The sequence below is a fragment of the Sciurus vulgaris genome (assembly GCF_902686455.1).
Source record: "Sciurus vulgaris genome assembly, chromosome: 11".
Lineage (NCBI taxonomy): Eukaryota > Metazoa > Chordata > Mammalia > Rodentia > Sciuridae > Sciurus > Sciurus vulgaris.
Window position 1 is genome coordinate 129,927,359 of NC_136472.1, and position 16,236 is coordinate 129,943,594.

A 16,236-nucleotide genomic window follows, 5' to 3' on the forward strand; every position below is an offset into this window, starting at 1 on the left:
AAAGTCTTATCTGTTAAAAATAAAATACAACACAATATCATAGAGCAAAACAAGCAAATGAGAAAACATAAGATATTATAGCAAAGTTAAAGTCACTAATGTTTAAAGTGTTCTCATAGAGATAATTCAGAAAGAACTACAAATAAGTGATAAATGAGCAAAAATGTGTTCACTCTCACTAGGATCTCAAGAAATGGAAATTAAAATCATACCATTTTGATCTATAGAGCTCAGCAAAGACAATGGAAAATTATAAAACCAGTGTTACTAAGTAAGGAAATAAGACATTCATGTACCATGTGGCATGGATTATGGATGGTTTGGTACTATTAAAATTTCTCAAATATTCATTGCCTTTGCTGGAAATAATCTTAAGGATTACCCACATACAACGGTATACGTGCAAGGATATTGACTGTGACATTACTTACATCAAGGATTTGAAAAACGCCTATTCTTTCAAGACAGTAGTAATAAAAAATGTTTTGGTCTTTCCACAAGATGGAATGCTATAAAGTCACTGGGAGAAAAATTTTGCAAGTTCATGGAAAAACTTTTACTATACATATAAGTGTGTGCAGGGAAGCAGGTTATAAAACAATGCACACTAAGATCACAATTTTATGAACAAAACGTAGGTGTTTGAGGAGTAGAAGAAAGTCTGAAGGACCAAATCTTTCTGCTATTGGTGAGTTTTAAATTTCACTGTATTTCCCAAATCTTTTAGCATAAACATGCTTGTTTTTTTTTTATCTATAATCCTAAGTACCCAGTTAATGTTATCTGTTTTAAAAATAAGAAAACAGAAACAATTTTAAAAGGAATGAGAAATAGATTCATTATTTTTAAGCTGCATGCTGTAAGTCTGACACCAACCCTAATGCTTACCATGGCTGCACGGGTTTTCTGGGCTTCCAGAATTTAAAGTGAAAGGCAACACTCCTAGGCTCCGACTGCGATGCCTACTCTTTGACTCCACAGCCTTCTTTACAGACTTCAGGATTGCAATGGTACTCAGGGACATGGGCCTGTGGAGGACAACATGCCAGACACTGACTCTTGAGCATATCACTGCGAAGGTGGCAGGGAAACACTGTGATCCCTGCGCACGTCCTTTCAAATGCATCACTCATCCACTCTCTTTCTAGTCTCCAAGGAAGGGGTATGGAGTGAGGTGTCAGCGCAAACACAGTGACAAGGCTCCCACAGGTGGTGCCTGATGGGGACATTAGTGACCTCCTAGAGTATCATGAGACTCATCTTGTCACTGCCTCAGTGGGCTCCCTACCTGGCACTGGGCATTAACATCTTCAGAGGCCCGGTTTCTGGTGTGAGAGGCAAAGTGGTTGTGTGGCCAGTGCTGGACCCAGATGCTGAAGGCCTGCTTGTGGCTGGGGACACATTGGCATTTTCTTGGCCAGAAGGAACTGGCATTATGTCTAAGCCCAGAGCAACCTGTTAGAGAAGAAGAATGGAATCTTCACATGCTATGAACAAGTCCATATGTAATCTATTTAAAAATATACCAGCCTTGGGCAAGTACAAGTTTCTCTTCAAAACACGGAACAATCAGCAAGCTGCCATAGAGAGATGCTGTGATATTAAAGAAAAGAAAAAATGTAAGTTTGTTTGTTCTCATCACTTTTCAATGCAGGATCTGCTTGGATTCCTCAGGAAGTAGGAATATTGTGCTACTAATGTGGAGTAGCAGCTAAACCCAGACATGCCCCCCAGGGAAAATATGCTCTTAAAGGGGGCAGCTGCAAGAAAGACTGCAACACACTAAGATGTCACAAGTGTCTAGGAGTCAATGGTCACTGTAATCAAAGATCAAATACCTTTCACAAGCTTGCTTTATGGGCACTTAGACATTTCTCCCAAATACTCTGATGGTTCCCCAGCAAGGTCCTGTGACAGGCCTGTGGAAAGGTAGGCCTCAAGCCACTGGTTGGTCTATCACATTTAGCAAAGGAACAGAGTGGCAAGCCTGGAGGTCCGACTCTGACTGACTTCTGATTACATGTGTATTTTGAGGAATGCTGGGAAAACCACACAGAGCAGCCCCGATAGTTGGTCCACGTAAGGTGAGCCTCCCACCTGCCTGCATGGCTTATGCCCTGTAACCACCTCAGTCCTCTATTCTTACTGACCTGTTTGGCCAGTTCTTGCTCCTGGGCCAGCTGTTCATTATACTTCTTCATGTCATACTCAAGCTCTGATGCCAGTTGTTTGTCAACTGCAAAGAAATCCTTGATTTCATCTCGATAATCTTGCATCACCTCCTAAAATGGACCCAGAAGCATCCTTTAGTGTTTTCAGGAATAAAGAAATAATCTTTCCAATGCAACTTGATCAGTAATAGAAACAATAAGACTTGTATTATGAGAGCAGACTGTTTCATTAACAAGTTTAGTTAACATAATGAAATATTCTGAGAAAACACCAACTGTACTTATACTGACCACACAAGCGGGTGATCATGATGTGAAATATTAACTAGTCCTTCTGTTCTCTTAGGAAACTTCCTATCTATTCACCAGGTAATGGGCAATTGCCCAGGTTCCTGATGAGACAAAGACATGGCCAAGGCTCAGAGAGGCCAATGCAGCAGATTACAGGAGGCTGTGCAGCCTATGAGCTGCTCATATATCTACATTAGCTTTCCCCATTGCCAAACAGGGGATTACAATTAAGGCTCTAATCCCATTTTTTTCTGAAGATTTTACAGAAAACCCTTTATCAGAACTGGGTAAAACCATTCCCAGGTCTTAAAAATGACAGCTAGAAACAAGGGCTCTTGGCTAACAGAAACTTTCACCTAGCACTCCTAGGGAAAGAAAAAGATACACTGCAGCTCCAACTAGAAGGGAAGCCCAACAAAGAGAAGGAAATCCACAACTCTTCCAGCTGTCATAAGGAGGTTCCATAGGGCAGAGAACCACTGATACTACTGATACAGCAACCCTGCAATGTGTCCTCTGGCATGTGCTCAGAAACAGGAGAGAGATCTGGTTTTCTTCACATGTTTAAGTACTCTATTTAGGATGTAAGCACTTTTGCAACCCCACTTCACCCCATCTGTGAGGTTTAAAATGGGGGAAAAAAAAAACAAGAATAATTGGAAACTCTCATTTTTTTATTTTCATATGGTAAGCCAATCTTTCCAATCTTAGCTTCCCTAGGATGAAAGCTTTTGAAAAAGTATTCAATGTAATTTCATTGCACTCTTTTTAGTTTTTAGGAAAAAAAATTTTTGAGGAAGAAAAATACATAATGTGAACAAAATAACTCTGCTAAATTAAAAGGAAAAACTGCTGCTTTTATTTCTGAGCAATTTTATCAGTAAGGTCTGAGGCCTCATTTAGATCTGTCTGCCCTGCAAGTAATCATATCCTGGCTTTGCTCAGACCCAACCTTCTCCTAGTCCCCATGCTTCACCTACAGCAACTCTAGTCCAGGTATGGTGGCCATCTCAAATGGTGCCCCCTACCCATCCAAATGCATGCTGCCAAAGGGCAATGACTTCCTAACCACGTCTGTTGGCAGCAGTGTGAAACGCAAACACCCCACCACCATGACTGACTTTCACATCACACACCATCAGGATGAACTCAAATGAGACACTGTCCTTGACCTCAGGAAGAGAAGAAGTCTTAGAAATGCAATCTAATCCCATCAAGGATATACATGCTTAGCCCAGCGAGTCAACTGTTCAGAAACTTGACTAAATGAGGAAAGGGGAAAAACAAATTCAGTGGAGCCTTGGTCAAATTCCCCCATCTGCTCCCCAGCAGTTACAGGCTGATCTGGCAGGCAAATTTCTAAACAGACCAAAACAAGGCTGGTTCTATGGTAGCATTCGGTTCTTACCCGTGACTGCCCACAGGTTGTACTGGCAGAAGGACACTAAGCAAAGAACTTAGGGCAGGGATGGAAAGAAGCACACTCACCCTGAGATAGTTCATGAGTTCCCGCAAAGCTGGGATCTTATGTTCTCCAGCACAGTTTTCAGGGAGATGATGATTGGAATGATATTTTCTATGAAATTCCTCTTCTGAACCTGCAGTGACACAAACAAAGGCATTTTAAATGTGTGAACTTTTGAAAGACAAAGATAAGAATTTTTCTTTAATCTAGTTCTTTTACTATGGCCAATCTAGCATACTAGAAGTTTATTTTTGACTCTGCATTATGATACTTGAATGCATAAGACCTGCAGTTTTTTTTTCTGGACTTTTGTTAGACATTATCCCCAAATACTCAGGAAGTTTATAAAGTAGGAGGTGGATAAGAACTATCTCCTAAGTGGAAAAAAATAAAAGTAAGAAATATGTTGTATAACTTGACAAACATTTAACAGTGTTAGGTACTTATAAACTTGATTTAAATGATCAGTGCATCAAATATTTGTAATAAATCTTAGAATTAAAAATATTCATTATAGTAGCCCGCATAAGGATATTTATCCTTCTGAACCTGATTTCACTTAAAATCATTAGTATGTATTACTTGCTTGCAAATAGTCAATTCTAAAAAGTCTTATCAAGAATCCCTGAAATAGGGCTGGGGAGATAGCTCAGTCGGTAGAATGCTTGCGCTGCAAACACAAGTCCCTGAGTTCAATCACCCAGCACTACAAAAAAAAAAAAAAAAAAAAAAAAAATCCCTGAAATAGGAGGTTCATAGGTAGAAGAAACAATAAAAAAATATGAATCTAATCAGATGGAAGTTTAGCAACAGTCTTAATGTCATCTAACACAGACACAAAGCTAACCTCTGAGGATAGAGAAATCAAGTCCAAAAGTCCTGCCCTCAGGTTGTTTCTTGACCAGTTGTGTATGTGTTGTGATAAATGGTACAAGGAGTCAAGTGTATGGGAGAAGGGATGCCTAGGAGGGAAGGGGGTAAGTCAGGAATGTGTATTAAAGGCTTCTTGGAGAGATGACACTTAGGATGTGCGGGGATTAGAAGTGGATGGGAGAGTGGGATGGACTGGGTGCTGCAGACAGAAAGACCAGTGTCAAAGGCACATAGCAGATGAGTACAACTCATATCTGAGAATTGGAGTTGAGAGGTGGATGAGGCAAGAAATGTTAGGGCAGGGGCAGGCATACTAAGAGTTTTATATGTCTTGAAGGAGAATCAGGATTTTATTCAGAAGATGATGGGAACTATCAACATAGATTTTAAAGATGCCAATAATGAGATATAGTATTTATAAAATAAACTTACCCATTTTAAGAGAACGGTTCCATGAACTTTGACTAAAGTACATACTGAGCAACCAATACTACTATTTACCCACAACTCATTCCCCCAAAAGTTTCCTGTCACAATTCAGTCTATCTGGCTCTAAGTTATTTGAAGCAGGAGAATAAAATCACCACATTTATACTTAAAGAAAGTCTGCTCTGGCAGCAGGTTGGGCATAGCTTATGACAGAAACCAGAGACAGACTCTGAGCTAAGAAAACCACAGGATTATTTGGCACAGGCTTAAAAAAATGTCAGAACCAGGGGAAATGCAAGAGAGATGAATCTGTAAGATTAAGCCAGCAGAATCTCACATCAAATCAGAGGTGAAAAAAGTCTGTTCCTTTAGCGTGAATAGCCTTTAGGGGTCAGGTGAAAAATACAAATTGGTCATCCAAGATAGGCATAAGAACATGGGGCGAGGACTGTGGATCTAAGTCAGTCAAATTTAACCTTTCTGGTCAAACAAAGCACATGCCAAGTATGCCAGATTCCAGCTCTGCATTGTGCTGTAGCACCACGTTCCTTCTGGATAATCTGGTAGATAATGGTTCCCTTCTCTACAATAGACTGGGAGAAGAAAGAGACCAATATCAGTGAAAAGAGAAGACTAATTGGTTTTGACAGAGTAAGTTTGAGATGCCTGTGGTATTTCCAGGTGGGTGAGAGAAACTGAGCTCAGGCTCAAGAGAAATTGGAGCTAGAAATCTATTTAAGGATCATCACCACCTGGACAAGAGTCAAAGCTGCTGCTAAGAATGAGAGTAGGACCCCAGCAGAACACCACCAAGATCACTGGGGAAGCCCAGAGATGCAAGCAGGTCTGCTGAGGAAGAAGCGCACATACCTGGGAGATGAGCTTCTTCTGGGCTTCCTGCATGACTACGTCTGCCAAGGCCATGTCCTCTTCCTCCACAAGGAGGTCCTTATCTGGTTTAGCTCTCATTGCTAAGAGCTTGATCTCCTTCGAGCTGAGGACCTCAAACGTATCTGAGAGTAACTCACTGGCATCCATGTCCAGGGGCAGGATGCCATCTGCGAAGCATGCTGAGAAAGAGCACAAGAAACCAGCGTCTGAGAAACACGTTGATTCACAGAACTGGGGGCTATCTGGGGCTGCGAGGAGGGTCTACATGGGCACAGCTGATAGGGAGGTGGACAAAAAGATGAATCTTCCTGCAGTACTGGTTCACTAGCCAGAAAACTGCTGTTTCATTATCAACACAGCACTTCTTTTCTCTTTTTTTTTCTTCTTTTGCGACAGGGTCTTACTAAGTTGCTTAATACTTTGTTAAGTTGCTGAGACTGGCCTTGAACCTGAAATCCTCCTGTCTCAGACTCCCAAATTGCTGAGATTACAGGCATGCGCTACCTCCCCAAGCTCAGCATTTCATTTTTAAGCACACATTTTACTCCAAACACATCAGACCTACCCAAAATACTTAGGCAGATTTTAGAAGTGATGTTGAACCGCTGCTCATCTGTGAAGTGCTCTAGAAGAAACTTGTAGATTTTCATTCGCCTCTCCTTGTTTGTCTTTCCCTTCAGTGAAAATAGCCGCTTCTCTCTGTGGCAGAACAGGACAATTTTAGGGCATTTGTGGGTGTGGGAGACAAGGATTTAAGATAGCACTTTTATAGTATCCTACAAGCTGGGTGCCAAAGGCTCAAGGGCACTAATGAGATTCTGATGTCTTCACAGGCATTTCCCTTAGACTGTTCTCACAACTGAATTTTCTTATGTTATCCTCCCAAGGAAAGTTATGTCATAATATATACCCAGATTAGGGTCTGTGTCAAACCTGTGCATTCAAAACAGCCAAACATCTCCTGAGCCTCACTCAGTTCTTACCGAGACAAGGAGAGCACCTAAGCTGCTTCACTGACCTCTCTGACTGAGGGAATTTGTTATACTTCTCGTGCTTCTCGTAATTGTTAAAGTGAAAAATACACTCAATGAAATGCTGAAAGAACATGACAGGGTTCCTCTTCAGTAACAGGTGAGCCAGGCAAAACTCCCCAAATCTGCAAAGAGGGAAAAGACAAAGAAAGAAACCTATTTACTATTTGCAGGCAGCCTCTATAAATATACCAAGAACTCAGCAAAACAGGAGAATGGTAAATAAGGGTCAGGAATTCCAGATCCATCCCAATAAACAGCTTCATCAGATGAAGGAAGAAATTCCACTTGTTTTGTCCATCTCTTCTCAATGCTCTCTTCTGAATCCAAGATCAGTATAAAGACTTTCTCTACCAGGTTTCCTTTAAAAATTCTATCAAGGTGTTACCTTCCACCTATACTTCAAACAAGGACAAACAACAAACTCAAAACTGTTTCTTCAAGCAGAAGCCAGTGGTCCTCAAGGCTGTTACAGTGACAGTGGCACCTGAAAATAAGTATCTGGCTTTTGGTCCCCAATTTCAAGTATAAGGCCCACAATAATGAACAAAGAAATGAGTTTAGTAACCAGAATTTTTATTCAAGAATGGGATTAGCAAGTGTCACAAATTGGGTCAGAAGGGTAGTAGCCCCACAAAATAATGACTCTCACTGAGGTTTGGAATCAACAGCAGTCTCTGGGCACTCCCCTTTTACCTGGGCCTACAAACCTGGTAGAGGCTTCCAATATACATGTACAAAGCTTCATATGTGACAGATGCCACTGGGACTGCAGCAAAACAAAAAGGCAAAATTCTGATGGTTTCCAAAGCCAAATGTAAATGACAAAAGCCCTAAGTGTTCACCAACAAACCACCTGACCTCACTTGTCTCACTGTAACAGGTGAGGGAATGCCAAGCTTGGGTGCTCTTAGGGGCCAACCAGAGGCTGTTTAGGGCTTGCTGTGATTCATTTACTGCAGAGACCAATGTTTTAGTTTCATTTCAGAGTTCAAATGCTGCATAGGAGCACTAGTCAGCTCTCCACTGGAAAAGAACAGTAACAAGGACAATGCAGACAGCTTGCACCTGACTTTGCAAAGCATTAGAACTTTGCAGGAGATTTACCCTTAATGGTGTTCCTCAAGCTAAGGCTCAAATCAGTTTGTATTCATAACACACACATTAACAAGTTACAGAAGGTGGTTTAAAAATTATGATGGACATAAACCTGGATAAAAATTCTCCTGCAAATAATCACACTTGACTATTCACCTAGTATATAAGACTCTGACTTATAAATATGAAAACAACAAAAAAATGCAACTATATTTAATAAAATATTCTTTAAGGAGAATTCACTTAAGTCTAGCTAGAAGCACCAGTTTGATCTAGGTAATCAGAATACTCTTCACAAACTTGTTTAGGAACCCAGATTTGAAAGGCAAAGGTTATACAGGACCAGATGTTCTTTCTAAACAAGGGCTGCTTTGGCAAACCATCTATGAATGGAGAAAACCATTAAACAAAAAACATCCCCTGAAGAAATAAACAAGATTACCTTCTGTAGTGTTTTATTATAATTAAGCTAACATGGTACAACTGTTTTCACATCTATCTGAACTTTCTCCTCATACTTGAAGACACATAGGTGAAAATACAAAAGCAGAATCCAGTAACTTTTCAGTAAGAAGGCAAGCTGCTTTAAACTTTGACTTGATGCCAAATGTTAATCTACTCAGAGTTTAGATCAAGAATCCAGACTGGCAGAGATAATGGACATGCAAGATATTGTAGAGTCTATGCTCTAGTAGAAAACTGGCTTAATCAGCTGCACAAATCAACTCAGTAGTAATATAAACTACACCTAGGATTCCTAGGCTTGGGGTCACAAGAGTCCAGAGTTTTCCAGCATGAGAAGCCAGAGATAACAGTCAATGCATAATATCTAGGAATAATCTTTCTCAAAGTACAAGTTTCATAGCAGCACAATTTACAATAGCCAGATCAACCCAGATGCCCATTAATAGATGAATGGATCAAGAATACACACACACACACACACACACACACACACACACACACACACACAAATGTTAATCTACTCAGAGTTTAGATTAAGAATCCAGGCTGGCAGAGGTAATGGACATGCAAGACATTGTAGAGTCTATGCCCTAGTGGAGATTTACTTAGTCATAAAGAATGAAATAATGGCATTTACTATAATGGATGGAAATGGAGAAAAACATGCTAAGTAAAATAAGGCAGACTCAGAAAATCAAGGACAGAATGTTTTCTTTCATATGTGGAAGCAAGAGCAAAACAAAGGAAATAAGATCGGATATCATGAAGATACCAGGAGGAAAAGAAACAGTAATATAAGGCTGGGCTAGAGATGTGAAGGGCCTAATAGCAAGAGGGGACTGATTTGGGATTGAGAGCCTGGGAGAACAAGGATGTAAGAAACAACTTGTCTCCAGTTTCCAGCAGAATTCTGGTAGAAATGGGGGGGAGCTCCAGGTTCCACCCTGAGTAGACACATGTAGGCCAGATCAAGAACAGGAGTTCAATAACTGGTTTTTGTTGAGCTTCAGAATGGCATTTGGTTTGGGAAGAAATCTGAAATAAGGTCAATTTTATGTTTTCTACTAAAGCTGACAAAATAAGTGAATGGACTATACTTCCCCATGGCCTTCTTGGAATGTTTGAACTCCCGATTTCAATTCATAGTAAGAGGATAATGATCTTCTTTTACAAGGTGAGGACCACATTTCCCAGTCTCCTAATATTTACATTCATTCACTAAATGAAGTTCATTGGATGTCTACTTGAGTTTTAAGCTCCCTCTCAGGTGCTAGAAAAAAGTCCTCTGTCCCTCGCGAAACCTGTGCCATAGTGGGTAACAGATGTCACACATGGAATCAATACAAAGTAAGTTGGCAAAAGTACTCTCATGGAAAAGAAAGCTAGAAGTGGGTGCAGGGAAGGGAGGGGAACTGGCTGCTGGTTAAAACAAATGAACACACTGCTCTACCTGATCCACGTGAGAGCATGCAGCCTCCCTGGTTGCAGCTCCTGCATCTCTGCCTACTCTGCTTTCTACTTTGTGGTATTTAGTTCCTAGTTCCCTTCTCCATTCCAAATCTTCAAATAAGACTCGAGTGTCTACAATGCCCATACAGAGAAATTCATGGAACACTCTAACTTTCCATTTTCCTAACTTCACTGTTCTCAGTGACCCCACATCTTATTACACATCGCCATTTTGCCACCATATCCTGGAATGTATCCTGGACTGCACTACTGCACCTCACTCCACCCTGCCCATCTTTTCTAGCTGTGTGACTCCCTCACCCCCTCTGACTTACTGTGCAACTGCACTAAATCCTCTAGATAGTCAGGTACTTCTTTTTTCTTCCAAACCAAGTTGCTCTCTTTTCTCCTTTTTCTTTCTCAATGTTACATTAGTCGTCGTCTTTTTTTTTTTTTTTTCCTTACCTGTGCCTTTCTGCACTTTTGCTTCAACTAGCCCAATACACATACTATTTGCTACTTACTTGGCTATCACCCCTAGGTCACTGAACTACATGCAAGCCATCACCTACTGGGCAGAGGAGAAAATATAACACATGATTCTGCAGCTTCCAAATTTGGTTTTATATGACCAATTAAAAATGTCATACAGATTTGCTCATACTAGAACCTTTGGGAAATCCAGCTAGACCACAAATAAATAAGGTCTGCACTGGCAGATCCATATTGAAAATTAATATATTTAATGTGAGTGGAAAAGTCTGGCCTTCAGCCTAAAAATCAGGAACAAGAGTGTTTTAGTCAGCTGTTTTGCTGCTGAAACCAAAAGATCTGACAAGAAAAAATTTAGAATAGTTTATTTGGCAATCATGGTTTCAGAGGTCTCAGTCTACAGATGGTTAGCATTCCTCAGGGCCTGATGTGAACATCAGAGAGAAGTGCGTAATGGAGGAAAGCAGCTCAGAAGTTGACAATTAGGAAATAGAGAAAGCGTTCTTCACCAGGGACAAAATATATACTCCAAAGGCATGCCTCCCAGTGACCCATATCCTCCAGCCATACTTTACCTGCCTGTAGTTACCACCCAGTTAATCCTTCTCAGTAGATTAACACACTGTTTACATTAAGGCTCTCATAACCCAATCATTTCACTTTTGAATGTTCCAGTATTGTCTCATTCATGAGCTTTTGGAAGGCACCTCATAAATAATACCATAACACAGACTAACTTAAATAACACTTAGCAAACACAGTCATCAACTTTTGAAGCTGAAAATTCTGGCCCACATTTGAACCACTGTTTAAACAAATCCAGAATGCAGAAATACAATGGAAAGATTTAAAGGGCAGTACTAAAATACTTACTTTAGTAAAAATTATCCTTATCTGGTTTAATTTCTTTCTGATTGATGCTCTGAGTACCTAGATTCATTGGCTCTGCATATATTTTATGCACTGATCAGTGCTCTCTTTTAAAATAAGCTTAAAAACTTTTTAAAATATAATTTATTTTTAGCCGTTACATAAAAACATAAAAATTTTATCTACTGGGTACCATGTGATGTCTCAATTCATGCATATATTGTGTAATGTTTAAATCAGGTAAAACATATCACCTCTTTCTGTTTACATGTAGAAGCTAGCAAAAAGGAGACAAATCAAGGAAATACAAGTTAAGCAATCAATTTTATCTTCCAGGCTCATCATCTGAAAGCATTACAATACTTCTAATTATGCCTGCCCCTTGGCTATGCATTGCATTGTACAAAGACAGCCAGTGAACTTAGAGGTGGGGAAGCACTGTAAAGGTGGGAAGGAGTGCCATAGCTATCTCATTCCTTTCTCAATTATACAAACAATGAAAAAGAAAAAAATGATAGCCCTAGCTTTTTGCTTCAGGCTCTAGGCAGTATTAACTAGAATGTTAACCTTCTACTTTGCTATATGAACTGTTCCCCTTTGGAAAATTATATGCAAAGAAAATCACACAAATTCTTCTATGGAACTCAGTCTAAATTATTGGTAGCTATATTTAAATAGAGGAACCCATTATTCTAAGTTATTTTTAGTTAATGAATTCTACAAAGACCTTTTCCCCAATGTGGTGGCTTTTGCCATGGCATTCAACACTCTATTTTTCAATTATAGACTTGCTTTAAAAAGAACTATTCATACAACAATCTAGGATAGCAAATTCTAACAAGATCATTTCTTGACCCCTTGAAAATAAATTTTTAAAATATGATTCAAGTATAAGAATTAACAATTGGTGAAGTTAATTCCCCTCCCTTCCAATTCTCAAGAAGCACCCATTTCTAAGAAACCTTGTAATTTGTATACTCTATTTCACATTGTGAAATTGTCTTAATTCCTAGAATTCTTAGAATTTCTGCACTGAAAACAAAGTCCAATTTCTTTATTAAAACTAACTTTTCTTTTTGGCTTAGAAATCAACAGTTAAGTCAACAGTTAATGACTTCTATCCTATTTTAATGTGACAAAGGCATCTAATGTTCTTTAGTATTAAAGGAAAGCAAATGATGTTAGAAAAAAGTCAATGCTGAGATTATTTAATGGTGAGTTTGAACACATGTTTTTGTTTTATTTTTGGCCTTTTAAATTTTTGTTTTAACAAAGATCTGTTAAATAGTTCAATATTTTAAAAATCTACCATTTTTTTCTGGCAACTACCAAGAGCTCACTAAATCAACTAAATTCAACTCTAAGCCAATCTGGAAGAAATCTAATGCATACTAGAAATTAGGTAAACTGCTCAGTTGTCTGACATGTGAGGGAAAGATTTACCTGGCAATATCTGGGTGTGAATCTATCAGGGTGCTGACAAATCGAAAGAACAGAGAGCCCTTCCATTTCACAAATTCTTCCTGTGCAAAGAGAAAACAGCATATTTCAGGGTGAATATTAACATTAAACTTTAAATGCATCCAGTCACATAGTCACCTGTTGACTTTCCTTTGTGTAACATCACATCTGTCAGCTATTGGCCTATCTAGGACACATGAGGTCAGTTTCAGAGCATTCACTTCCCAACCATCTTGAAATCACGTATTTGTTAGTTCAAAGAAATATGGAGGAGAGATTGCTCACTGTCAGGTGCCTATCATCTGCCATTCGCCTGCCTCTTGTCTGTCCATCGCCTGCCTTTTACCTTCCCATCACCACTGCCTGAGGTTCACCTCCGGATCATCTGATAGCAGTCAGCAAACTGACTGTAGACTGCCAGTGGAGCACCAGGTGCCTGCTGTTGCCTGGAAGTTCACTGTCACAGTACCTGCAGGTTTTGTTACATGTGGCTGCCGCCATTTTGAGACAATAGCCAGGCCCCACAGGACCCCTGGTCGGACTGACTGAGCCCTGTCTCCAGGATCCCTCAGCCCGATCGATCACTCCCTGCCTCTGGGGCCCTCACATCGACTGACTGCTCCCCGCCACCAGGACCCCCAGACCGACTGATTGCACCCCATCTCCAGGATCCCGCAACCAGATTGACCACACCCCACCTCCAGGACCTCCAGCTGACCACGCTAACAACCCAAGCTGCAGCTCCCCATTTGCCAACACATTTGGAAGCCAGAGCGGCCATCTTGGATAATCCTGGAAGCCGTAGCTCCGATCTTTAGGTGGGGCAAATCCCATCCTGAGATGCCTGCTGGAGGCTTGACGCTCACTGTCAGGTACCTCCCCAGTATATCAGGTAACTGAAGACTGGGAGGTTTGAATACTATATGACTGTTATAGTGTAGATTTTCTTTTTTCTCCTTATTGAAAAATTTTAAGTTTTTATTTCTTTACTTTTCTTGCTCTCTTGTCCTTGTTTACCTGTTCCCTCAGAGTCTCTTTCTCTCTTTTCACATGCTCAACAACCAACTTCTTTTGATTACACTCTCACTCTATTATCTAGAATTTCCATATATTCTTTTCTTATCCCATTAACAGCTACATCTTACACCCCCTCCACATCCTCTTTGTCCTCCATTAGAAACTGCAAACCTTATTGCAAATCTATTTGTTATACTGAAGATAATAATTAAACTCATTCTGTTTATTATGACAATATTGTTAACATCCTCATAGGGGCTATTTGGTTTAGAGTTGCATACTGTCTGAACTGGGCACTGCTAATATTGATCTCCCCCTTAAAGAAAAGGTTTTGGAAACTTATAGGGTCACTATAAGCCTATCAGGGGAAACTGCAATACCCTAGATCTGCACTGCTAGAGGGAAAGATACATGAACAACATGAAAAAACAAGGGAAGAAAATGATCCAAACAAATCTAGATTCTATATTAATAGAATCCAGTGACAGTATGTTAGGAGAAGAAATGTCAGAAAAGGACTTCAGATTTTACATGATTAAGATGATTCGTGAAGCAAAGGATGAGACAAGAGAGCAAATGCAGGTAATGAATGATCATACCAATAAGCAGTTGAAAGAGAAACTACAGGAAGCAAAAGATCACTTCAACAATGAGATAGAGATTCTCCAAAAAAACCAAACGGAAATCCTTGAAATGAAGGAAACAATAAATCAAATAAAAAACTCAATGGAAAGCATCACCAACAGACTAGACCACTTGGAAGACAGAACCCTCAGACAATGAAGACAAAATATTTAATCTTGAAAATAAAGTTGCCCAAACTGAGAAGATGGTAAGAAATCATGAACAGAATCTCCAAGAACTATGAAACATCATGAAAAAGAACAAATTTAAGAATTACTGGGATTGAGGAAGGCACAGAGAAACAAATCAAAGGAATGAACAACCTTTCAATGAAATAAGAGCAGAATAATTCTTAATTATTTATAATTATTAATAATTATTTATAAGTATTTATAATTTTTTATTCAATGAAATAATAGAAAATTTCCCAAACCTGAAGAATGAAATGGAAAATCAAATACAAGAGGCTTACAGAACACCAAATGCACAGAATCACAACAGATCCACACCAAGGCACATTTTAATGAAAATGCCTAACATACAAAATAAAGAGAGGATTTTGAAGGCTACGAGAGAAAAGCATCAGATTACATATAGGGAGAAACCAATACGGACATCAACAGATTTCTCAGCCCAGACTTTAAAAGCTAAAAGGGCCTGGAACAACATATTTCAAGCTCTGAAAGAAAATGTTTGCCAACCAAGAATCCTATACCCAGCAAAACTAACCTTCATATTTGAAGACGAAATAAAATCCTTCCATGATAAACAAAAGTTAAAAGAATTTACAAATAGAAAGCCTGCGCTGCAGAATATTCTCAACAAAATATTCCATGAGGAGGAAATGAAAAACAACAATGTAGGTCAGCAAAGGGAGGAACTACCTTAAAGAAAAATCCATTCAAAGGAGAAACCAAGCCAAGTTAAAAACCAAAAATAAGTCCAAATGCCTGGGAATCATATCTCAATAATAACCTGGAATGTTAATGGCCTAAACTCATCAATCACAAGACATAGACTGGCAAAATGGATTAAAAAGAAAGACCCAACAATATGCTGCCTTCAAGAGGCTTAGCTCATAGAAAAAGACATCCACAGACTAAAGGTGAAAGGATGGGAAAAAACCTACTATGCACACAGACTCAGTAAAAAAGCAAGGGTTTCCATCCTTATTTCAGATAAAGGGGACTTCAAGTCAAAGTTAGTCAGAAAGGATAAAGAAAGACATTTCATACTGCTTAAGGGAACCATAAATCAGGAACACCTAACAATCGTAAATATCTATGCCCCAAACAGTGGCTCATTCATGTACATCAAACAAATCCTTCTCAATTCCAGGAATCAAATAGACCACAACACAATAATTCTGGGTGACTTTAACACACCACTGTCACCCAGTATAGATCTATCCAGTATAGATCTTTCAAATAAAAACTAAACAAAGAAACCATAGAACTCAATAACACAATCAATAACCTAGACTTAATAGACATATATAGAATATTCCATCCATCAACAAGCGAATTCACTTTCTTCTCAGCAGCACATGGAACCTTCTCAAAAACAGACCATATGTTATACTACAAAGCAGTCCTTAGTAAATGCAAAA

General features: G+C 39.4%; 1 protein-coding gene across 1 annotated transcript in view; it reads right to left on the reverse strand.

Moving 5' to 3' along the window:
- Positions 1-16,236, reverse strand: part of NCAPD3 (non-SMC condensin II complex subunit D3) — a 57,775-nt gene that overhangs the window by 5,408 nt on the left and 36,131 nt on the right. The window contains 9 exon segments of the mRNA XM_079102108.1: positions 889-1,028; positions 1,289-1,455; positions 2,151-2,282; positions 3,951-3,994; positions 3,997-4,060; positions 6,100-6,299; positions 6,686-6,819; positions 7,139-7,276; positions 12,969-13,048. Coding sequence (XP_078958234.1) covers positions 889-1,028; positions 1,289-1,455; positions 2,151-2,282; positions 3,951-3,994; positions 3,997-4,060; positions 6,100-6,299; positions 6,686-6,819; positions 7,139-7,276; positions 12,969-13,048 — 1,099 coding nt within the window.